Here is a 26,350-nt window from a genome sequence, read left to right as displayed (position 1 = left end):
ATGCTTTCCACTTCTCTGACTCTTTAGAAGTTATATCCCACTTATTTTCAACCCATAATCTTTTTCCTACAAAGTATTGGCCAAATACATGGCTGGTATGGTACAGAAGATTAAATGAGGAAAGTGAACATTATTGGAAAGGTTCTTTTTTTTTTTAAAGATTTTATTTATTTATTCATGAGAGACACACACAAGGAGGGAGAGAGAGAGAGAGAGGCAGAGACACAGGCAGAGGGAGAGAAGCAGGCTCCATGCAAGGAGCCCGATGCGGGGCTCGATCCCAGGTCTCCTGGACCACGCCCTGGGCCAAAGGCGGCACTAAACCGCTGAGCCACCCGGGCTGCCCTATTGGAAAGGTTCTAACAAAGGATCACATAAGAAATATTACATAACTATTTTATTAAAAAGTAGTTTGAAACAAGACCAAGCCAGATTATTCACACTTCAATTTTTTCTCAAATCAGAATCAATTATTAAAAATTGATGTGAAGTCCATTTAATATTTAGTTCCCCTGTTAAGATGGAAGGAAAAAAAATACATATTACTGATCTTATTTTCACATATGATATTAAGTAGATAGTAAAGTTATTTTCACTACTTTTCTTCTTCAATTAACTAACATTAATTAATGATGTATCTATCATATTTTAAAGGGTATCTTTCGTCATTCTCTTACTGGGTAACTGAGATGGGCAACACATTATTTTTTATCTAAGTTTATCGAATTGCTAAAGTGGATCTCCGTAAGGACTTTCAAATTACTAATTCTAATACATACTTATCAATTATCATCTTCCTTGATTTGAAAGTATCTGATTCTGTTTATTACATTCTCAGCCTGAAACTCTTATTTCAGTTTTCTAAATACTCTTTCCTAGTTCTGCCTTATCTCTCTGACTCATTCATTCATTAAATATTCTAAAAAGTACTAGTTACCAAAAGAATTTAGTACCTGCCTACAAGAAGTGTGCAGCCTATTAAGAGAATCATTGTCTACATGAATTAATCAGCATAAAGAGAGTCAACTTCACTTTCTCCTCCATTTTGAGCTACACTCCAAGTGCTGATGATTCCAGGGTTCCTTGGTTTCCATCCTTCTAGCCTGAACCTGTCACTAGTATTGACAAAAAAAAAAATCATTTTGCTCAACACAACTGTAATTGTGTCACTTTGTTGAAAAACTTGCAGGAACCCCATATCACCTAGGAGAAACCAGTACCATTCAAAGTGTAGCCCACAGACCAATGCCAGTCTGAGAATTACCAGCCATGATATATTTATCAGTCCTTGATGAGTTAAGTACAAAAACTGAGTGTTTATAAACTTTTATCACAATCTCAAAGAGTAATCTTATGTTGGTTCAATCTAAATTAAAATCTGGACCTATATTTTAGACTATCTTTATTTCATTTTTCTATAATTTGTATTGTGCTTTACAAAACTATTAGTCCCTGATAGTCTGGAAAATCCAAAAGAACAAAAAACAAACAAACAAAACAAAAAGCACTCTGCTCCTACACCACATTCTGCAAATCACTGTCCTAGATAGTGGGATAAAGGCCAAGCACCTGAACATACTATGTAAGCCCTTCAAATTCAAGTACTATGGCCTTCTTCAAATTCACTTTTTCTCTAGCTGTTCACAGTTTTTTTAAGTTTACTGTCCATTTCACTTCCTAAATAATTTTAGGCATGTCTGTATTGCTAGACCATAATCTTTTCAGTAGCTATTTGTCTACTTACAATTATCTGTCTTTACCACTTTTACAGACCAAAGACCAAGCTACGCATTAGGTGGTCCCTATAGTATCCGGATGGAGCAAAAAACAATGGTGCCTGATAGACAGAATTAACAAACGAGTGCCTTGGACAAATTAATTCTAGTCCCACTGCTTGCCCACTGCACTCCATCTATGCTCCTCTTCTCTGTGCTTTTCTACTCCCTGTCTCTTGGGCACCCCCAGGGACACCATGTGTTCCCACTCTGGGTACCCAAGACAGAAATATGAGCTATTTCCATATTTGGTGTTACATTAATACAGAATGCGGGGCTTACTTAAGAACCTACAACAGGATCAACAAACTGAGGCCCACTGGCCAAATCCAGCCTACCGCTGGTGCTACAAGCTAACAGTGGTTTTCACCCTATTAAATGGTTGAGAGAAATTCAAAAGAATAATATATTTCATTACAAATAAAAATTGTATGTAGTTCTGTTAGTGTCCATAATGTTTTACTGAAACAGAGCCATGTTCACTCTTGTATATATGGTCTGTGGCTGCTTTCATTCTGTGACAGCTTAAAAGCCATGTAATGGAGTTGCCATGACACATACTGGAAAGCCCATAAAGCCTAACATATTTCTATTTGATCTGTAGAGAATCTGCCAACCTTTGATCTATATTATTCTTCAGGTGATAAAACTAATTCAGAATCATTTAATGATTACTTTTATTATCTGAGAACAAGCAAGATAAAAACTTGCAACTGCCTGATAATATTACAAACAGATGCAAGTGGGTATCCTGGGTGGCTCGCAGTTTAGTGTCTGCCTTTGGCCCAGGGTGTGATCCTGGAGACCCAGGATCGAGTCCCGCGTCGGGCTCCCTGCATGGAGCCTGCTTCTCCCTCTGCCTGTGTCTCTGCCTCTCTCTCTCTCTCTCTCCCCCCCCCTCTCTCTGTGTCTCTCATGAATAAATAAATAAAATCTTTTTTTAAAAAAAGGGGGGGTAATCCCTGGGTGTCTCAGCGGTTTAGCGCCTGCCTTTGGCCCAGGATCCTGGAGTGCTGGGATCAAGTCCCGCATCCGGCTCCCTGCATGGAGTCTGCTTCTCTCTCTGCCTATGTCTCTGCCTCTCTCTCTCTCTCTCTCATGAATAAATTTTTTAAAAATCTTTAAAAAAATAAAAATAAAAAATAAAAAAAAGATAAAAAACAGATGCAAGTTCTAACAGGGAGGGTAATAGAATAGGACCCGGTGCCCTTTCATTTGTCAATATGGGCCAGATATCCACTTATGGCCACCACGAAAACCAGTATAACCTGACATGGTTAAAAAGCTAGACAACACAGAAAAATACATGAAACAACCAAGCTAGAAGAAACAGCCAGAAACTAAATGTGGCTGCCTCCAGCATGTGGAGAAGGTCCAAAAATGGCTCAAGACATTGCCTTTCTTTTATACAGGCCTTCCAGCAATATTTAGATGTAACACACTGATTAAAAAGAAAAGGAAAGGGAAAAAGAATACATCACTTTACTTCAAAGCTGGTATTTAAAAATTCTAAATGTTTGTTTGAAAGCCGTTGGTGGCATCTCGTAAATAAAGGAAAACTCCCCCACTAGCTCAGATTTTCCCACCAGTTGGTGTTCTGCAAGTCCGTCATCACTGAAGGCCATAAAACATGTTTCTTTTAAAATTTCATTAATTAGGCAGTTATTAAAATTCACAGGAGTTGCATGATTTTTAAACAATCTCTCCTGTATCTCTAATTATGTCCACAGAGAGCAGATTATTCGCTACTCACAAGTTCCCAGCCAATACAGTGAGTGGACTAAACACTGAGCTGCTTTCCATTCACCAAGACATGTATCCTGGCTCAAGGCTATTTGTTAATGTGTATATTTATTCACAGGGCTACAGATGCTCAAAGGAAGCACCTTTTGCTAAGCCTGTGATGGTACCAGATGGACTCCAAGCAGCCTTAGTTATGCCTCCCTTTCTAAATTCTTAATACTGTTTTATTGGTGCCTCCCCTCTCCACTTGATCAGACTTCCTAGAGGCTTATTTATTTTATTAATTCTTTTCTTAGTTTTTTGATCGCTTCCACTTACTTTTGGTTTTTCTATTTCAGCTATTTCATTTTCTACTCTTTGATATGTTTTCTCTTCTCTCTTCTGCACCGAGCTCCTGGCCCATGCCACAGACCGCACAGCATGCAATTGTGAATCCCAGGGCCAGAATGCCCACGTGCCAACCCTGTCTCCTTACAGAACCCTGCACATGACTTAATTACCTCGATTTCCTAATTTACAAAAATAAACAAAATAACAAGGTATTTTCATGATCAAATTAATATATATAGGTTATTTCAAACAATGTTTAGGAATAAAGTGAGAAATAAATATTAGCTTTTACTTTTTAGGTCTCTTTTACTTATCAAATCCTTTCTTTATCTGAGTCTTACCTAGGATTTACCCCCTTTCATCTCTAAATTTCCTAGGATATTATTATGCTTCATATACATCTACAATTGTTTCATATATTTTTCAGAATATTATTCTGTTCTCAGAACTGAAGCTACTAAACATACTTAAAGTCCTTTTGAGACTGTGCCTACATTTTAAATTCACTGGCAAGGAGTCTTTACTTACCAATTATTTTTTACTACCTTTCTGTAGGATAACACTTAAGCATGCAAGTGTGCAAGCTTAAATGGGAGGGGTTTTCTTCCCTTCTCTCCTGCCTCTCTGCCTCCTCTTACCCTTCAATAAATGGGAATTTTGACAGCATCTTCACCCAGTCCATGAGGATTCCCAGTTCTACAACAGTATCTCACCCTGTGACACTAGGGCTATTTCACGTTGTCCAGGTAATGGCTGCAAAGCTATGTCTGCCTTCTTCCATCTAAAACACCTGCCATCCTCATCATTTCCTAGGCGCTACAGCCCAAAGTACTCCAGGCCTTTTCCAGACTCCTTTCTCAGAAGTCCTCAAGCCAGGCTAAGGCTGGGAGAGGCTATGTGAGGAAATCTAGTTCCCATTAATGTCAAAGGAGCTGAGCTCTCAGCTGCTCTGCCGATTTTTGGAATTAGATCCCTGCAAGCTCCAGCTCCATACATTTGTTTTATATTTTTGTTCAATTCAGAGAAGTGTATCTTCACTTTCAAGCATGTTACATCTCCTTCAATTCTCTTTTTATATTGTGTCTGTGATTGTTATGTTCTCATACAGAGCGAAGGCCTCATAGCACTAATCCACCTCTAGTCAGAGCACTCTGAAATGCTGCTCCACAATTTTCCAAACACATTAGGGTTTAGGGATCCCTGTGAAACTACACCAATCCTGAGATTTAGAAGATAAGAAACAGCCTGACACAAACTGAAAATACACACAGGACCACGACCTTTCAGTTCCTCAAGCAACCCTGTCAATGCTGGAGTAAGTAAAAATTAATGCTAGACTACAGCTGGATTATTTGGAGACACATTAATTAATGATTTTAATTTTTTTAAGCAAAGATTTTCTAGCACCAGGATAACACCTGGCACGGGCATAATATGAAAGCTAATTCAATTATTCAATGTCCTTTCATCATTGCTTTTTCATAATCCTTACGTATGAAACTACCTGAAAAAACACGTAACTTTACATTATATTTTTAACTATGCTCCTTTCAGCATTTGCCAGGGTGCAGGCAGATGAGAGATGGAAAGAGATTGAGAAATTTTTAAATGTTAACTGACATTCTAAAATCTTTCCACATTTAAATAATAGAATTCTTTTGATATAATTTTTTTGTTATTTTGACGCTTATGAAACAGATAAATTTAAGGACATGTAATTTAATATGTCAACAATAGCGGTAAAACCTGAAAACTGCCTTATATTTTTCCTATTTAAAAACAAAGTAAGGGACGCCTGTGTGGCTCAGCAGTTGAGTGTCTGCCTTCGGCTCAGAGGGTGATCCCAGGGCCCAGGATCAAGGCCCACATCACACTCCTTGCAGGGGGCCTGCTTCTCTCTCTGCCTATGAGACTGCCTCTCTTTCTCTCTCTGTATTTCTCATGAATAAATAAATAAAATCTTTTTTTAAAAATTAAAAATAAAAACAAAGACAACTTTTCCAAATACAAGTTAATATTTACATAATTTTATAAAGTTCTAAAACATATCTCATTTAATTTTAAAAACCTTATAACACATGTATTATTGAGCCACATTTTACTAGCGAGGATCTATTTCCTCTCCTTTAGTCATTCCATCACAACTTATTTCTATTACTCTATTTCTCTACAAAAAAAATGAGTAGGGATCCCTGGGTGGCGCAGCGGTTTGGCGCCTGCCTTTGGCCCAGGGCGCGATCCTGGAGACCCGGGATCAAATCCCACGTCGGGCTCCCGGTGCATGGAGCCTGCTTCTCCCTCTGCCTGTGTCTCTGCCTCTCTCTCTCTCTCTCTCTGTGACTATCATAAATAAAAAAATAAAAAAATTTAAAAAAATGAGTAAAAATGGTATTTTAGTAAACACTGACTTTCTAAAAGAAAAGGTAAATTGTCAATGCTCCTTTAACTGGTGATGTGTTTCAACTGCAAAAAATTTCTTTCACCTAAATGCAAGTTTGCACACATCTTGGAGAAGGCCTTGAGTGCCTGATTAAGGTCGCAACAACCAAGACCAATTTAACTGCTGATTTCACACATTTTATTTTATTTTTTTTTTCACACATTTTACTATACTGTCTAGCATTGGGATGAAATCATGGGCAATCTGAAAAGACAGGTCCATAACTGGCATAAAATTAAATAAAAAACATTGCAGACCTTTCATTTTTTAAAAATATTGTTGCATTTCATTCCATTAGATCAATGAACTCTTACCACTCAAAACCACTTCTATCACTATATAATCCAAGAGCATGAATATGTCTAATACAGTGAACAAGATATAGACCCTGTTGTTAAGGAATTCATAAATTAAATGGCAAGGAGAGGACGAGAAAGAGCAAACAGGGAGTTTATGCAAATCTCCACTAGACTCTTAAGTAAGATAAAGTATAAGTCAAGTAGTACCGATCACACAGGATGGAGAAACAGATATGTTCTTGGGTGCAAGGGAACTGGGTTTTTGGAAACACAGGTCAAAGGGTAAAGGGCTAAGAAGTTAAGGAAACAAACCCAACAAAGCACAAAGATCCAGTGCTGCTAAAAGACTTCTAAGTAAAGGCATACTCATTTTTTAGAAAAATTTTAAATTTATATTACATTTTCAAGTTCTCAAAAATATTTCAAAGGCTCTTGTCTCTAGGTAACTAATTTGGCTAACGGAGCAAAGAAGGTCAAACATGAAACCTGAGGCTCTAACTGCCCAAATCCAGGTTCTTTTGACTCTACTACAACTGCATTTAGATTAAGCCTGGTGGCAATTTAAAGAACATTCTAATGAGCAAAGAAAGAGTGGCAAGACGATCAGTTGAGATGATACAACTATACTCTAAGCAAGAGACGATGGGATACTGAAGTAGGGCAGTGACGGCAGAAAGTAAAAAGATAAGGTATGGGGATCCCTAGGTGGCTCAGCGGTTTGGCGCCTGCCTTTGGCCCAGGGCGCAGTCCTGGAGTCCCAGGATCGAGTCCTGCGACGGGCTCCCGGCATGGAGCCTGCTTCTCCTTCCTCCTGTGTCTCTGCCTCTCCCTTTCTCTCTATATATCTATCATGAATGAATGAATGAATAAATGAATAAATAAATCTTAAAAAAAAAAAAGATAAGGTATGTACAGGAGGGGGAAAGCAAGGTAAAAATAGTATTACTTGACACTTGAATGTACTGCAGGAAGAAGGAATTAAGGACCTCCACAGTTTTTAACTCAGTAAAACTGCAGGATGAGCATGCAATTAAAAGAAGGAAAATTATGACATGAATAGACATTTCTCCAAAGAAGACATACAAATGGCCAACAGACACATGAAAAAGTGTTCAGTATCACTCAGCATCAGGGAAATACAAATCAAAACCACAATGAGATACCATCTCACACCAGCCAGAATGGCTAAAATTAACAACTCAGGAAACAATAAATGTCAGTGAGGATACAGAAAAGGGGAACGTCTTACACTACTGGTGGGAATGCAAGCTGGTACAGCTACTCTGGAAAATAGTGTGGAGGTTCCTCAAAAAACTGAAAATAGAGCTACCCTATGACCCAGCAAATGTACTACTGGATATTTACCCAAAGGATACAAACATAGCGATCCAAGGGGCATCTACACCCCAATGTTCATAGCAGCAATGCCCACAGTAGCCAAACTGTGGAAAGAGCCCAGATGAGGGGATCCCTGGGTGGTTCAGTGGTTTAGTGCCTGCTTTCGGCCCGGGGCGTAATCCTGGAGTCCCGGGATCAAGTCCCGCATCAGGCTCCCTACATGGAGCCTGCTTCTCTCTCTGCCTGTGTCTCTGCCTCTTTCTCTGTCTCTCATGAATAAATAAATAAAATCTTAAAAAAAAAAAAAGCCCAGATGAATGGATAAAGAAGATGTGTGTATGTGTGTGTGTGTGCGTGCAATGGAATACTACTCAGCTAGCAAAAAGAATGAAATCTTACCATTTGACATGGATAGATCTAGAGTGTATTATGCCAAGCAAAATAAGTCAATAAAGGAAAGACAAATATATGATTTCAAACTAAGGTATAATTTAAGAAACAAAACAGATGAACAATAGGGGAAGAGAAAGAAAAATAAGAAAACAGAGAAGGAGGCAAACCATAAGAGACAAACGGAGGGTTGCTGAGGGAGAGGAGATGGGGTAACTAGTGATGGGCATTAAGGAGGGAACATAATGTAATGAGCACTGGGTGTTTGTGCAACTGATGAATCACTAAACTCTACCTCTGAGGCTAATAATATACTGTATGTTAATTAAATTGAATTTAAATTAAAAAATATTTAAAAAGAGAGAAGGAAAAGTATGTATGTAAAGGGATGGTTTTATACATCCTGAAGTTATGATACACTCATAAAAGTAAGGCAGACAACGGAAAACACTAGCTTAGGGCTCAGCATAGAGTGCAGAGCTAAAGTTACAGATCATCCACAAAAAAATGTTAACCGGAACCATGAAACTAAAAGCTAGGGCCAGGATGAGAACAGAGATTTTTACTCTTTCCTCACTCATACCTCACTCTGCAGCCTCTCAGAACAACAAACCATCCTCAAATCACAGCATCTCCCTCTCAGCTCTGCCCCCTCACCCTAGCTCCTTGGCCTGAACCACCATGCCCCGCCAGTTTGCCAGGGGAGAACAACGAAGTGGCTAAGAAAGGTGTTTGTTTGTTTTAGAGAAACAGCAACTTAAGTGTATTTGCAAGTAATGAGAAGGAGGCTAACAGAGAGAAACTGAAGATTCCATACAAGAGAGGGTGGGAAAAGGTTGTGGAGGCCAGAAAGGGAATGAGATCAGAGCTCTGATAAAGAACGGAGCCGTCAAAGAGATGAAAACCTTTCCCACTGCCAGATGAGAGATGCAGAAAGATTCATCTTCTGGGGACAGAGTCAAAAGATAGACATTGAAAAAGTTCAACCTTATAATCTCTGTTTTCCCAATCATTAGGCAGGAAGCAAAGAGACTGCTAAGAATAAAGCAGGGAATCTGGGGAGAATGGCAAAAGTTTTGAGTAGCTGCTAAAAGAAATGTGATTTTTTTTTTTTTTTTTTTTTTGCAGGCAAATTTGCAGGGAGAAATGGGTCATTCTAAATTTCTTCAGTCTCCCTTCCTAAAATAAATTTTAGAAATTGTATTATTGGGACACTAAATATGCTGATATGATTACAATTTCATTTAATAAAAAATAACTGTGCAGCATGGAAAAAGTTGACAGAATGAGTAGAGGAAAGCAAAATAAAAAAAGACTATAATTATGTAAAATTATACATGTGCTTGCACAGTTATAATGGACAGACACTTGAGGGAAACATCAAAAATATTTTTTAAATGTAGATTTCTTTTTGTCTTCTTTGCATTGCTTTGTCAATCGTACAAAAATATTTAACATGTCATTAAGAAGGAACGAAGGTAGGCAGGCAGGCAATAAAACTGGAGGGAAATACTTCAAAATATTTTATCAGTGTATAATCCCTGAGTGGTAGGATTTAGGGTGATTCATTTTCTCCTTTATTTTTCCACATTTCTATAAAGAATGCATATTATACTTGTAATTAGAAGTCACCTAAAAATAAAAAAATAAAGAAAAACATTCTTTAATTTATTTTAAAGCCCATGTGCTATTATAATAGAAATTTTCTATTTAATTGTGTGAGCTTTTCAGGGCAACTTAAATTTTTGTGTTTAGAACTTGCATAAGTGTCACATATGAAAAAGTAGTTTCAATATCTAGGTAAGATTTTATATTTCAAACATCAGTTCATCCATCAATGTCAAAGGAATTATTTTAAATAATTTATGGACTTGAAATAATTTTATTTATTTATTTTTAAAAAGATTTTATTTATTTATTCATGAGAGACACAGAGAGAGAGGCAGAGACATAGGCAGAGAGAGAAGCAGGCTCCCTGCAGGGAGCCTGATGTGGGATTCGATCCTGGGATTCCAAGATCACACCCTGGGCCTAAGGCAGGTGTTTAACCGCTGAGCCACCCAGGAATCCTGACTTTAAATAATTTTAAATTGCACACACATCCCTAACCTCATTTCTTGCCACCAAATTAAAACTTAGCTGAGACTCACATCATCCTGTATTTAATTTATTCAAAAAATGAAGATAAATGACTTCATAGAATTTTAATGAGAATTAAATAAATTTCTACAAATAAATGATTAAGACAAGTCCTGGCACACAGGCATGCCCTCAAAAAATACCATCTATTACTATTAATAGTAGCAGCTATAATATTATACACATCAATTAATACCACTGTCCTGAAAAATAAAATTATATCTTGAAACTTAATCAAATAAACTTAGAAACAGAAACTAAGTAAAAAATATTACTAAAGGAATTAGAAGCAAAGTGGTTTTCTTTACGGTAATAATTCTTTATTAAACATAACCTAGAATGCTCCAATGGCACAGATTTCTAAACCAAACTATATTTCATCACTTAATATTTAGACTTAATTTGGAAAATCACACATGGGTGATATACTGGGTATTTCTGGGTAGATAGGAACATAACAAATAGCATAAACTTTTTCTATGATTCATTATGATATAATTTATAGTGTTTTGTTTCCTTGTTTTGTTGTGTTTACTTCCAATCACTAATTTTATTTTCTCTTTCTCATAAATCTTTATTAGCAACTGTCTACCACAGAACATGTCTGGTATGTGAATATTTACACACTACAAAACTGAAAACTGCATATTGTTTTCCTCAACTCTAAAGCTGAGGCGATCACAGCTGGGCCGAGGACACCAATCTTGTCCTATCAGCTCTTCGGCCTTTCCCTGGAGCCCCTGAATAAAATGATCACCCCCCCAATAAGAAAACAGCATTAAAAAAAAAAAAACTTTTATTTTTAGCTTTCCTAAAAACACATTAAATTTGACTTCTTATAACTAACTTGTTATGCATACTACAATACAACCAAAGTAATTTTTAAATACAAAAAATTTACTTTGGGGTTGATTTGTTTCACTTAAAATTGCACCCTTAAATTGCAAATATACAATATAAATCCTCATTCTTCCATGACCTCCCCCCAAAATCTGGAAAACAATGTATTAGAATCAAACCCTTCAAGAGAACATGGAAGTCTCCGGACTCACTACTGCCCAAATACAGTAGCATTTCATTTTTCCCTTAAATTTAATTATACAACAGAAAAAAAAAAAGGCAATGAAACGCTGATGACAGTAGAATGATGAGCATTTGAGGAAACAGAGGTGAATCGGTGGAAGAATGAGGTGTTCCTGGGTCATTCCCTCTCCAAGAAAACCAACTAACTAGTTATGGCTTTAGTAACTACTGGAGGGCCCACGCTCACAATTTGAGAGCCCACAAAAGAATTCTTCATACCAAAATTCAACATGATATATATATGATCACAACTATCCAAATTATTACAAGTTGCTCTAAATTATTACATTTGAGAGAATACTTTTCATGAAACAATAAAAAAATTTTTTTAAATAAAAAAAAACCTACCCCAAAGGGCCAACAAGTCATTCAAGCTGATGTTTCCTATTCCATGACTGATGTCTACGGGTCACCACTCACACTTAGCACCCGTGCTAAAGATGATTTCTGTGGCTTAGAAAGAAGTCTTACAGAGAGCTGTCATAAAGAGAAAAGCTTTTCCCTTGGCAAAGTTACAAACATGATGATAAGATCCAAAATTAATGGCTACGGCCTCAAAACATTCTCTGGATGCCCAGATTGCACTGGGCCCTCTTCACTATCCCCACATGTCTATACTTTTCCTTTGAAGTACCATCAAAGCTGTAATTATATATTTGTATAACTGATCTTATTTATAAGTTTTCTTTCCACAGAGAATGCTTTCCAAAGGAAAATATGATGTCTGAGTTAAGATTTTAAGGATGAACAGGAGGTGATAAGGAAATAGAGGGAAGGAAGGATAATATGTCTAAGCAAAGGAAATGATTTGTGCAAAGGCAATGAGCCTGGAGGGAAAGTCAGGCAGAGGTCCAGATGATGATGGCAAAGAACTGACACTTATAAAGTAGATAAGAAAAGAAAACAGCAGATTTAAGAAATATTTAGCAGGTAATGCCAACACTATTTCATGAGGAATTTGATACAAGATGCAAGAGTGAACAGATCTAAGAGTCTATGTTACTATAAAATGTGTATTTAGGGATCCCTGGGTGGCGCAGCAGTTTGGCACCTGCCTTTGGCCCAGGGCGTGATCCTGGGGACCCGGGATCGAATCCCACATCGGGCTCCCAGTGCGTGGAGCCTGCTTCTCCCTCTCTCTGCCTGTGTCTCTGCCTCTCCCTCTCTCTTTCTGTGTGACTATCATAAATAAATAAAAAATTTTTAAAAAAATGTGTATTTATGTATCATCTATGAAATTGTTTGGCTTTAATTTAGCTTAAAATGTTTACTCTTTAGAAATAGTCTACTTAGGGATGCCTGGATGGCTCAGTGGTTGAGCGTCTGCCTTTGGCTCAGGTCGTGATCCTGGAGTCTTAGGACTGAGTCTCACATCGGGCTCCGCGCTGGGAACCCTGCTTCTCCCTCTGCCTGTGTCTCTGCCTCTCTCTGTGTGTCTCTCATGAATAAATAAAACCTTTCAAAAAAAAAAAAAAAGAAAGAAAGAAATAGTCTATTTAAAGAAATAAGCCCTCTAGTAATGCATAGAAAATACTTCTAATTGTAGACCACAGAAATCAGATAATTTAGGGAGGGTAATAAAAGAAGGAGAACTGTATACAAAATAGGTACCTCCCAGACCTGTTTTGCTTGGCCAGGGAAATGATTAAAGGGGGAGAAGATCTCTGTGGCAGGCAAGACTGAACTACCAAGTAAAGTATACCCATGGTGATGCAACTGGTGAACAGTGGAATAAATGCAAGGCTACAATGTTTATTTTAGATTTAAAATACTCAATTTAGAAAACTGAGAATACATGTGATTTCTACAAAGAAGGAACTGAAAAGTATTTGCTGAATGAAGGTCAAACCTCACTACTTAAAAATGAAAGGCAAAGCATCAACACAACAGCCATTTCAATCTTGTAATTAAATTTTTTTCTCTTTTACTGTGTTTATGAGGATCAGTTGCAGAGACTAGAATGCCAAAACACAGGAAAACAGTGTAGGTGTACCTATAGTATGGGAATCACAGCAATTGTTTTATAGAAAACTCACCATGTATTCAAGAATCCGAGTCAAAACACAGTGTGAAGGTCAAGTATGGTCAAACTACAATTGGAAATATTTTACATCACCACCAATCAAGTACCTGACTTTATATACAAAATGCCACAGATGAGTTTGTTTCAATTATTCATTAGTTAATGTTTCTCCGAGGCCCTCTAAGACCTTCCATTAATTCCTCAGTTTCTTTCAGGAGAATGTCTATGAAACCTTCCACAGAGCTGTCCAGGAACTATAAAATTTTTTTTCTCTTTTTTTGCCAGCCATGCAAAAAGAATTTTACAGCCCTTGAACCATCACACAATGACTACTTCATTATCCACCATGAATGATAAACTGATTTGGGTGCACTATTGTAAAAAACAAAGTGTAGAGCTGAATTCCCTTAGATTAAATGTGTCCACGATGTGATTCCACTGAAGGATCATTAACAGGGAGAAGTTACAGAATGCAGACGAGGATCTATTACATTAGAGGATTGATTCAACCTGTCCTGATAGAGAACTGGTCATCTTCCACAGCTTATCACTCAGTGTCCAAGCACTAGTGTGATGGAGATACTATGCAGTAGGGTTACTATTTCAATAAGGTATTAAAGTGAACTTGTGGGAAGGCCAGACCAGAGGATTCTGAGGTTCACAGATCATTTTTAAGTAGAAAACTCTCAGTGATAAAATTAATTGAAGGCACTTGTATAACACATACTTCAAGTGTTTCTTGAGGTTGTCTACAATATGCCATGTGTTACTCCAGGCACAACATATGAACTGAGAGAAACAGCCCTTATCCTAAATACTGAATACTTCACTCTCTAAAAGGGAAGAGAAATAAGCAAACTAATAATTACAAGTGCTGATGGCTGTTCACTAGAGCCAAAACAATATTCATAGATTGCTGAATCATGAGATTTACCTTGTTCATACAGCCTAGCATTTCTAACACAAACTATGCAATGAAAGCTCTCCTCTTCATTCAACTGTTCTATGAATGGGATTTTCTCCCAAAGCACAAAATTTTTATAAGAAACATCTCAGGATTTTCCTCTAATAAGTCAGGAAATTTCTGTGAAGTAGGAAACAACTCTGCATTCTACTCTCATTTCTCAACAAAAGTACTCTGAAAGGCAGTTGAGTCAAGGTCCTGGCCTTGGGAGAATAAATGACTTTACTGGCAACAGAGAATTCTATCAGAGTTGTGTGTAAAGGTTTTGCATGTATGTCTGGTAAGACTTGAACAAAATGTGCAAGTTTTCAGTCTCTGCAGAGAAGATAAAGTTTTCTTTGTGGTCAAAAAATCCTTAGAATAAAAATCTTTCTATATGAAGCTTCAAGGCTATTCAGTTTCCTGAAGAGTTTACAAACAGAAAGTCAATTTTGTGTACTACTTTGAATACGACTTTGAATCCTGCTCCACTGGGTTATGTGGTTCACTGCTCAGAAGCTAGGAGGATCTAAAAATCACAGATATTAGTAATATTATAAACTTATTTGCTCAAGAGAGGAGATACAGTTACTGTAGGATATCCTTAAAACAACAGGAAAAAAAGTTATTTAAAAGAAGATCTGCTTTAGTTTTTTCAGTTGATTGCTTTCAATTTCAAGAATCCCCTGAAGTCCAGTCACAGCTTTAGAACCCTTTTGTATAAAGTGACAAGTGTTGGGAAAGAAACAGGTATAGATTATAGGCTGATGACTAGAATACAAATATATACCACCTGAAAAGATAAATGCCACAGAGAATACTTTACGGGCCTTAAGTCTCAAAATAAGAATAGGTCACAATTTTTTGAGAGAATGAAAAAAAAGGCTTCAGAAGGAAGTAAAGACAAATTGAAAAGTGGACAAACTTCAAGAGGGTGATCTCTGGCACAGAAAATTAGTAGCACATGTAAATGTCAGAGTGACATGTACGTTATATGAGGGCCTTGGAAGTGAGGCTGGAAAATGGAGTGCATCTATGGAAGGTCACATCATAGGAGGATCTGGGATTTAACAGAGTTAGCACAAAGAGACCACACAGAAGTGTTAAGAGTATAAAAGTTCTATGATCACAAGGACCTTAAAAACCTAAGTATGGCTGAAGTGCATAAGACCAACCATACGGTGCCCCTGGGTCCAGCTTCCTCTGTAAGTCCCTACTTTGTAACTCTACTTGCAGTGTCTTACTTTCAACTCCTTAATCTGTGTAAGAAATGTTAAGTGAACCACTTTTTAATTTTTTTTAATTCAACTAATAAATATATAATATATTATTGGTTTCAGGTCAGTAATTCATCAGTTGCATACAACACCCAGTGCTCATCACATCATGTGACCTCCTTAATGCTCATCACCTAGTTACCCCATCCCTCCATCCCCCTCCTCTCCAGTGACTCTCAGTTTGTTTCCTAGAGTTAAGAGTCTCTTATGGTTTGTCTCCCTCTCTGATTTCATCTTATTTTTTCCTCTCTTCCCCTCTGATCTTTTGTTTCATTTCTTAAATTCCACGAATGAGAGCATATGATAATTGTCTTTCTCTGACTGACTTATCTCTCTCAGTATAATACCCTCCAGTTCCATCCACATCATTGCAAATGGCAAGATTTCATTTTTGATGGGTAATATTCCACTTGTGTACATTACCACATCTTCTTTATCTATTCATCTATCAATGGACACCTAAGTTAACCACTTTTTTAAAATAGGAGTTGGCACAACGTAGTAAAAACAGCCAATTTTACAAACATAGTCTCTACTATGATCTAAATCATCAATAATACTAGCTTGAAGAACACCCTATGGAACTTGACTTCATATATTCTCATCTCCTCACATACAGATATTAAATTATACATATTAATCTTTGAGAGCAATCCTTTAAAATCAGTTATAAACCTCATTATAAACCTCTCAACACTGTAATACACCCATTTCAGCCCTTCAACTTTTCCTATCTACATTTAACTCCTGCACTAATTTCATGCAATTATAATGGAGTTAAATACCATGTCAAATGTCAAGAGCTCTCCAATTCCAGTTCAGAATTCCCCAATTTCCAACATCAACCTGTCTTCCTTACATTTCTATTTGTTCCACATTTAAAAGACATCCAGGGGCACCTGGGTGGCTCAGTGGTTGAGCATCTGCCTTCGGCTCAGGGCGTGATCCTGAGGTCCTGGGATTTAGTCCCACATCAGGCTCTCTGCGAGGAGCTCATTCTCCCTCTGAGAATGTCTCTGCCTCTCTCTGTGTGTGTCTCTTATGAGTGAATAAAATTTAAAAATATTTTTTAAATTTAAAAAATAATTTAAAAAAAGACATCCAAATCCAACATATCTAAAAATAGAACTACTACTTTTTTCCCCAAAACATACTCCCCTCTTCTTTCTACAACTCCAAGAACAGCCACTCTATTCTTCCAGCTGCTCAGGCTTTAAAACTTTGAAGTCACTTTGCCTTCCCTCTGTATCTCATACACCCCTCTCATCTAAACCATTATAAAAATCCTGTCTACTCTCCTTTCAAACTATATACAGGAAACATTTATGCATATAAGAATCTAACCACTTCTAACCATCTCCTAGGCTACTATCTTGGTCAAAGCCATTTACTATTCTTTGTGTGATTATTGCCAGAACCTTTCTACATTCCAGCTTCTACTCTCATGCTTCTTCAATTTACTCTTAACAAAGAACCCAGGATCATCCTGTAAAATATATCTTCTCCTAGAAACCCTTTAATGCCACCTCATTCAGAATAAAAACCCACTTCCTCATCCTGACTTTCAAGCTTCACATGATCAGGCCTCCCATGGCCTCTCTAACCTGGATCTTCTACTTCCCTGTCTTCCAACCATTCCCCTCCAGCAACAGTAGGCTCCCTGCTTTTCCAATCTTTGGGAACCCTCTGCTCCTCATGCCCCGATTGCTCTTCACCCAGATACAAGGATCCACTGTTTCACTTCAAATCTTGTCACTTTTTTTTTTTTTTTGTCACTTTTTCAACCATAATAAGCTTGTGTACTCAAAGCCACAGGGCACTCAAGATCCCACTAGCCTGCGACTGGGTGTCTAACTTTCTAATATGCTACAGAATTTATTATGTTTAATGTGTACTGTCTCTCCCGACCCAAATGAAACTCCATGCAGGCAGGCATTTTTATCTGTCCTGCTCACTAATAGATGGATGCATGAATCCTGGAACAAAATATTTTGTTTTTTATGAAACAGATACCAAATTGAAGTTTCTCATTCTTTAGGGGAAGAATTTAAGGACCAGAGTGTATTCTATGAAGTCAAAGTATCAGTAAATGGTAGAGTCCAAAATAAAATAGGGTCTCTCTGGCTTAAGCTTTTTTCCACTAGAACACACTGGTGGAACATGAGAGAATATATACGAAAATAAATTTTAAAAACAAGCAAATACACATAAATACACCGACACAGATATAGAGACATTTTACATTAAAATATTACCACTGCCAAGTAGTAGTAGTATCCAATATTATACAAATATTACCACTGCCAAGTAGTCATTATATACCTACAAACTTTCATCACTTACCTCTACCCCAGATTTTTTTGCTGGTATCTGTGTTATAGTTTCTTTGAATTTATTTGCCTTTTCAAGTTGAGCTTTAAGTCGTTCTGCTAATTCCTTCAAAGAGAAAAACAAACAAACAAAAAAAAAAACAGAGAAAAACAAGAAAAATAGGTGTCATATATAGCTTAATTCCTCAGTGTAGAGTACTTCAAATTTAAACAACAGAAGGGGAAATAGCCTAGTGAACACTGAGGTAGCCATAACCTGAATTCAACCACCAACTCAGAGACTAGTAAATTGCTTTTTAATGAATTTATCTCAGTTACACACTTCTCAAATACCCATGGTATTTGTTTATGCTTTGAAGGTAAATAATTACAAGGACATATATTCTAGAGGAGAGACAGGGGCATGAAGAAAATACACAACCTCAAGAATGACATTTTTCTAATTCTCTGGATACTATAAACATTCAATACTCAAAAATTCAGTTACTGTAACAAGAAAGCCTTAACAAGATTTAAATATTACCTTCTTTATTATTGAGAAATTTAAATTAGAACTCTAAATATATCTCATTTTTACTCTAGAAAGTCTATAAAAATTTATATAAAACAACTGACACACAAAGAAACAAATTAAACAAATAGAATTACATGACAAGCAAAGAATAGTATTCTCTACCACAATGGTTCCATGACCAAAGGAACACTTCTTTTAACATAAATTAGCTTCCTAATTTGGTTAGGACCTCTCTTTCACTATTTTAAACTAAATCCTTTGTGCTCTCAAAACTCAAACTTATTTCCTGCTATTATTATTGTTGGTGGTAGTTTAGCCTTTCTTACCAATTTCTGGGGTGGGCTGAAGTTCAGTGTTTCCAAAGACCAGATTCAAAGAGAAAGAGCAAGATAAGCCTTGTATTAGACACACAAACTAACAAAAATAGAAGCATCTTGTTCGACCACCTTTTATTCTACTGAATAGTGTCACACTGATAGTACAACTAAAGGGAAACCACTTAAAGATCACTGATATTTGGGTCTGAGATGAATACATTCATATGACCATGAGGGAATCTACCGTCAAGACATGCAAAGCTGTCTGGCTTTCCTATTCCACCATGCATAATGTAACATGTACTAGTACATCAGAAATGTGACACTATAATACATAAGTAATCAATAAATATAGATGGGTGTAGCTCTCACCAAATCATCCCCATTTTTTTAAATTCTGAGGTAAATCAGTCTTAAATCATAACACTATTATGAAAATTAAATGAACTAACTTATACAAAAATCTAATGCTTATCAGGCATAAACATACTCCATTACAATTTGGACAAGTGAATTAACCATCTTTTTTAGAAGCTCATTTGTGAGATTCCTAAGTAAAGAAATCTAAGAAAGAAATTCACACTCTTAATAATATGTGACTAAAACAGGGAAAGAAGACAATGCCACTTTTATCTCCTTCAAATAAGCTATGCTAGAAGTCCAAAGTAGAAAGGAAATTTTAAAAGCATTTTGTTCCCTACGATCTTAAATTTCAAAAATCTGACAAGACATTTTATTTAGAAGTAGACAGAACTGTTTTTAGAAATATTCAAGAATTTCTTTAAAGGATAAATAAACAGCAGTTATTTTTCAAACTGTGCTACATCCATATTGCAAAGAAACTCCCAAAATTACTTGTAAGAGTTAAAGAGTTAATGTCTATTCTCCTAAGAACAACACAGAAGACTTACCATATTTCCCATCATCTCTGCCTTGATAATCCTGGCTCCCAATTTATTCTTCTCATCAATACTCAAGATGTGGCTGGAATCATCCTCAGGACCACCTCTGTTTGAACAACACAGATTAAAAGCATATGAAATATAGGAACATTCAAGTAACAACATGAAGACCCAAATGTTATTTTCATTGATGTCAACAAAATTCTTTAGCAAAACAAACAAAAAAAAAACAAAATTTCAGTATTTCACCAAAAATCAACAGTTTAAAGTTCTCTGTTACAATGTCACAATGGCCTATGGCAGTTATAATAATAACTGATCAAAGTTCCAGCAACAATGAGATAAATAATAATGTTACTATTCTTTACTAATATTTCCATAATCATTTTAAAAAGGAAACAAGAGAAAATTAAAACACTAGAATCAGGGCATAATTCTACATGGCTGGGGTAATTCTTATTTGGTGTGATTAAATTACGGATAAGCTAAGAAACTATAACTAGGAAATGACTATTTAACTGCATTCAAAGGGCACCTGGGCGGCTCAGTCAGTTAAGAGTTTGCCTTTGGCTCAGGTCATGATCCCAGGGTCCTGGGATGGAGTATAGCATTGGCATCGGTGCACTGGTGGCATCGGGCTCCCTGCTCAGTGGGGAGCCACCTTCTCCCTCTCCCTCTGCCCCTCCCCCTGCTTGTACTCTCTCACTCTCTAGCTTGCTCTCCAGCACACGCACTCTCTCTCCAATAAATAAATAATCTTAAAAATAAGATTTAAATAAATAAATAAATAACTGCATTCAAAGAATAAAAACAATGACCATGAGTCCTTTTTGCAACATAAACCCTGAATAAGTCAAACAACATAAACTAATTTATAACTAAGATCATGTCCCAAACCTATACTCGGTGAAGATGAGAAATTTCCAGCTAGGGTTAGAGTCCTGGCATAAAAAAGTTGTCTCAGTTACTTCTTTATGAAAGATAATGGCAGGGAAGGGGAATGCCGGCCGCACCTGAAGGACTCCTTAGTGAATGAGACATAGCTAAGACTCTAGAACTCCAAATCAGCCAGAGAAAGGAGAAAGAAAGCTGGAAAGCGAAAAAATTACAGCAAAGTGTGGAGCATTCCCCTTGAGTATTCAGCAAGAAACTACCTGTAGTCAGAGAAAGCATCATTCCAAAGATCAGAGGAACAGTATTCAGTATTCCAGGAATGGAAAACTCACAATTCAGAAAACACCGGGTAGAGTATTAGGGGCCTTATTTCATTACTGTAAGTCTAAATGAACAAATAGTTTCCAATTAATTTAACTATGTCACAAAGCTCAAGAATATTTACAAGAATTCAAAAACATTCAGCAATCAACAAGGTAAAATTCATAATATCTAGCATTCAATCAAAGATTACCAGACATGCAACGACATAGAAAAGTAAAACCCACAATTAGGAGAAAAAGCTATCAATCAAAATCAACCCCAAAATGACTCAGATGTAAGAAACTACAGATAAGAAAATTAAGTTATTATTTTAACGGTATTTATATGTTTTAAAAATTATAAACTGAGATATAAAATAGATCAGAATTGAGCTTCTATAGTTGAAAACTACAATGTCTGAGATAAAAAATACAGTAGATAGGGTTCATGAAAGATTAAACTGCAAAAAAATTTGTGAACTTGAAATCTTAAAACCCATGCAGCAAAATGAAACAAGAGAAGAAAAGAATTTTAAAAAATAAAAAGAGCTTCAGAGCTATGAGACAACCTTAAATACCCTTCTGTTCATGTCATTGGAGACCCTGAAAGAAACAAATGGGAGACAGAATATACATAGCAATTTTCCAGATTTACTAAAAATTTAAAAACTTACAGAACCAAGAATCTCAGGAAATCCTAAACCCAAAAAGAACTACAAAAAAACAAAAAAAGCAAAACAAAACAAAAAAAACAACCCCGCATCAGGGCACATCATAATCAAATTGCTCAAAGCTAGTAATAAAGAGAACACTTTTAAAGCAGCCATAGTGGAGAGAAAAAGACACACTTAAGCACACAGAAACAGGTAAATGTGACAGCAGATTTCTCATCAGAAACAATCCAAGCAAGAAGACAACAGCAATACCTCTAAGATACTTTAAATCGTCAACCAAGAATTCTATATCAAGTGAAGGTATCTTTCAAATATAACACAAAATGAAGCCCCTTTCAGAAACAAAGTTGAAAGAATGTTAAATAAAAGGCAGAAGAAAAATTATACCGACTGAAACGTGGATCAATCCAAAGAAGAGCAACAGAAATGATGATAAGAGTAAATGTATAATACTTTTTCTTATTACATAAATTTCCTTAAAATAACTATTTAAACAAAATAATAAGTGAGAGGTTTATGATGAGGATAAGTGAAATGTATGACAATGCTAACAGAAAGGACAAGAGGGGTAAGTGTAAATAAAAACTATTGTAAAGTTCTTATACCATACAGCAATGGTATAACACCACCTAAAGTTGGACAAGTTAAAGATGTATACTATCAAATATAAAGAAACGACAAAAATAACACCCAAAAAAATTATAAGAAAAGAAATAGAATCATAAAAATATGCAATCTAAAATAAGTCAGATAAAGAGGAAAAAGAGAACAAAGAACAGATAGTATAAACAGAGAACAAATATCAAAATTACAGATTTAGACCTTATTATATCACATTATATATAAATGATCTAACCATCTGAAATAAAAGGTAAAACTGTCAGGTAAAAGAGCAAAACTCAACAAGAAACATACTATAAAAACACAAATATGTTAAATATAAAAGGGTAGAAAAAGATATACTGTTGTAACACTAGTCAAAAGAAAGGTGAAGTGGCTTCTTTAAAATCAAACAAATTATATTACAAAGCAATAAATATTACTGGGAACAAAGAAAGCTTTTTCATTTCATATGAAAAAGTGAACCCATCAAGAGTACAGAAAAATCCCTAAATGTTTATGAACATAATGAGGGCTTCAAAATACATAAAGCAAAAACTGATAAAATTGCAAAGAGAAACAGACTAATTTACAATTATAGTTGTCGATTTCAAGACTCCACTCTCAATATTTGATGGAATAAATAAATTCTTCAAGGATATGCAAGACTTGAATAACACTAACAACTAACATGACCTAATGAACAATCAGAGAATATTCTACTCAACAACAGAATACATTCTTTCCTAGTACATAGGAACACTTAACCAAGACAGACCATATTCTGAACTACACAAGTGTCCATAAACTTAAAGGGATTTAAGTCATACAAACTATGTTCTCTAAATCCCGTGATATTATTAACAAAGATCTCTGGAAAATCCTCAACTATTTGGAAACTAAATAGCATATCTGCAAATAACCCATGGTCAAGAACAAAATCAAAGAGAAATTTAAAAGTATTTCAAATCAAATAAAAATATAAACATAATATATCAGAATTTACAGGATGCTACCAAAGTATTACTTAGGGAGAAACTTATAGCTAGCTCTAAATGCTTGTATTAGAAAAGAAAGATCTCAAATCAATAATCTCAGTTTACAAGTTAAGTAGAAAAAGAAGAGCAACTCAAACCCAAGTAAGCAGAATGCAAGAAATAAAATCAGAGTGGGAATAAATTAAAAAACAGAAAAACAATAAAGAAATGCAATGAAACCAAATCTGGTTAGGACAATCAATGAAATTGGTAAACCTCTAGTTGAACTAATTAGGGGAGAAAAAGATAAAAATCACCAATAAAGAAATGAGAGACGCAAAATCACTAAATATTCTGAACACCTTACAAAAAGATATCTGGATGGAAATAAGCACATAAAGAGATGCTCAATATCACTTGCCATTAGGGAAATGCAAATTAAAACCATGAGATACTGCTACACATTTCCAAGAATAACAAAAATTGACCATTCTAAGTTTTTGCAAGGATGTAAAGGAACTGCAAGTCTTACACACTGCTAATGGGAATGTAAAATGATACAACTCAGTAAAACTGTTTCAGTTTCTTAAAATTTAATGATTTAATGACCATATGATCTAGCCAGTCCTCTCCTAGGTATTCACTCAAGAGAAAAAGAAGCACACATCCATACAAAGATTTATACATGAATGTTCAAAGAACCTTTATGTATAATAGCTAAAAACTGGAAATGTTCAAAATGTGCACCAACAGGTGAATGGAAAAATTGTGTTCTCTCTACCAAAGCCAAACTACCCACCCACCAATAAAAAAGAATAAATTATTGTTATATGCAACGACATAGATGAAGCACAAAGTAAAAGCCAGACAAAAAGAGAGTGCATAACATATGATTCCACTTATATAAAACTCTAGAAAATGTAAACTAGTTTATAATTAAAGAAAGCAGATGAGTGGAAGTTTAGGGGACTTGTAAAGGTGTGGGGAGAGGTGGAGAAAATTATAAAAGGGTATCAGAAGCTTTGGGGGGAGGGGGTTTGAGGTTTCATAAGAATATACATTTTTTAAAACTCACCAAATTATACATTTTATATATATGCAGTTTATATATGTCAATATATATATACCTCAATATAAATATACCTCAAAAAAAAATTCTCAAAGGGGAGTGATAAAAAACTTTTAAGCTGAAAAACCTGTCATAATCTCACATATAAAGGATATATCTATGATATTCCTAATTTTTCTGAATTACTAAATATCATCATACTCTACTGAAAATACTTGAGTTTCAACATACATGCTGAGCCAGTAATACTAAACTATATATATAGACCTTTAAATCAAAACTTGACCTAACAACCAATTATTTTTAAGTAGCAAATTCCTTTTTGGGCAAAAAAATATATATATAAATCTTTCAATAGGTAGCATTTGAGTTTTTTAAAAAATAAATAAAAATTTAAAAGATTTATTTTTAAAAAAACATTAATTAATATCTGCAAAAAATTCTATAAGAACCATTTCATATGAGGGAAAGAAAAAAACCACATTCTGGTGCTCAAAGAAACCTAAAATATTACAAGTGAAGCACCAATAGAAAAGAACGTGTTTTTGTTCCCCTCAAGTCCTTTCAACCTACTTATTTGTATTTTTGATTCACTGATGTTTACTGAGCACTTCCCCATGCCAGATACTATGAAGTAACTTTACTCCCTTTTTTTTTTTTTGAGACGTGACATATTTTTTTCTTCCAAATTCTTATTTAAATTCTAGTTAGTTAACATATAGTGTAATACTGGTTTCAGGAGTAGAATTTAGTGATTCATCACTTACATACAACACCCAGTGCTCATCACAAGTGCCCTCCTTCATGCCCATCAGCCATCTAGCCCAACTCCCCATCTACCCACCTCCATCCACCCTCAGTTTGTTCTCTATCCTCCAGGGTCTCTTATGGTTTGCCACCCTCTCTCCTCTTTTTTGTATTACCTTCCCACACATTCATCTGTTTTGTTTCCTAAATTCCACATATGAGTGATATTATATGGTGTACATCTTTCTCTGACTCAATCTACATTAAAAACCAATTAAGAACAACAGTAGGAGGTATTACTTGTATTGTTGAGGTACTACCCGTATTGTTAGTTGTATTTTTGTATGGAAAATATTTTTTAGTAACTTTTTCCAAATTAAATTCTGAGGTACACGTAATTTTTATTGTATTATAAATGTAATTTATTTTAATTTCAGGCAACCCAATCATATTTCAATAAAAAGCTGGACTTCCTAACCAACACAACTTTCCTCAACTTGTTTTTTTTCTCATTCAATTAATTCCTCGAAATTCTCTGCTTTGAAAACTACTATTTCTGTTCTTTATGTATGAACTATATAAATATTAAATTTTTGGGATCCCTGGGTGGCACAGCGGTTTAGCGCCTGCCTTTGGCCCAGGGCACGACCCTGAAGACTCGGGATCGAATCCCACATCGGGCTCCCAGTGCAGGGAGCCTGCTTCTCCTCTGCCTATGTCTCTCTCTCTCTCTCTCTCTCTCTGTGACTATCATAAATAAATAAAAAAATTTTTTAAATATATTAAATTTTTACATGTATGTATAAGGCATAACAAATTTAACCATACTTCCCGCCCTTTTGAAAAAGTTATCAGTGGAATTATTCCCCCATGAAGTCAGCCTGCCCCCTTGATCTACCTTTTAAACTGCCCAGCTTCCTAAGTGAAAAACTTCCTAATATTCCTTCCGATTTTTCTGCCTTTCCTTGATGCCAAATCTTTAAGTATTTGACCACATTTTTCTTTCCAACAGTTATTCCTAATTCATCCATTTTTCATCTCAACTCCAGCCAACTGAGAAATAAAGAACATAGGAAGGTAAAATGGATAAGGGGTTGGTTTCCTCACTATTTCTCCAAACTTTTCTTTGCTAATCCAATAGATGTTTTACTATAATCCCGACACACAACATGTGCACACAGGATTTCTCACTGAATTCAAATATTCAGGAAATAAGCTGTCTTGCATGCAAGCTCAGATTTATA

General features: G+C 35.7%; 1 protein-coding gene across 1 annotated transcript in view; it reads right to left on the bottom strand.

The window, feature by feature from the left end:
• The window catches only part of CWF19L2 (CWF19 like cell cycle control factor 2), a 144,942-nt gene that overhangs the window by 56,994 nt on the left and 61,598 nt on the right, over positions 1–26,350 (bottom strand). The window contains exons 9-10 of the mRNA XM_026006778.2: positions 19,853–19,949; positions 18,124–18,216 (exon numbers count right to left, since the gene is read on the bottom strand). Coding sequence (XP_025862563.2) covers positions 18,124–18,216; positions 19,853–19,949 — 190 coding nt within the window. The remainder of the gene's footprint in view (positions 1–18,123; positions 18,217–19,852; positions 19,950–26,350) is intronic.

The sequence above is a fragment of the Vulpes vulpes genome, chromosome 12, assembly GCF_048418805.1.
Source record: "Vulpes vulpes isolate BD-2025 chromosome 12, VulVul3, whole genome shotgun sequence".
Taxonomy (NCBI): Eukaryota; Metazoa; Chordata; class Mammalia; order Carnivora; family Canidae; genus Vulpes; species Vulpes vulpes.
The sequence above is the reverse complement of the archived record's forward strand: the minus strand, read 5'-3'. Positions and strand labels throughout refer to the sequence as shown.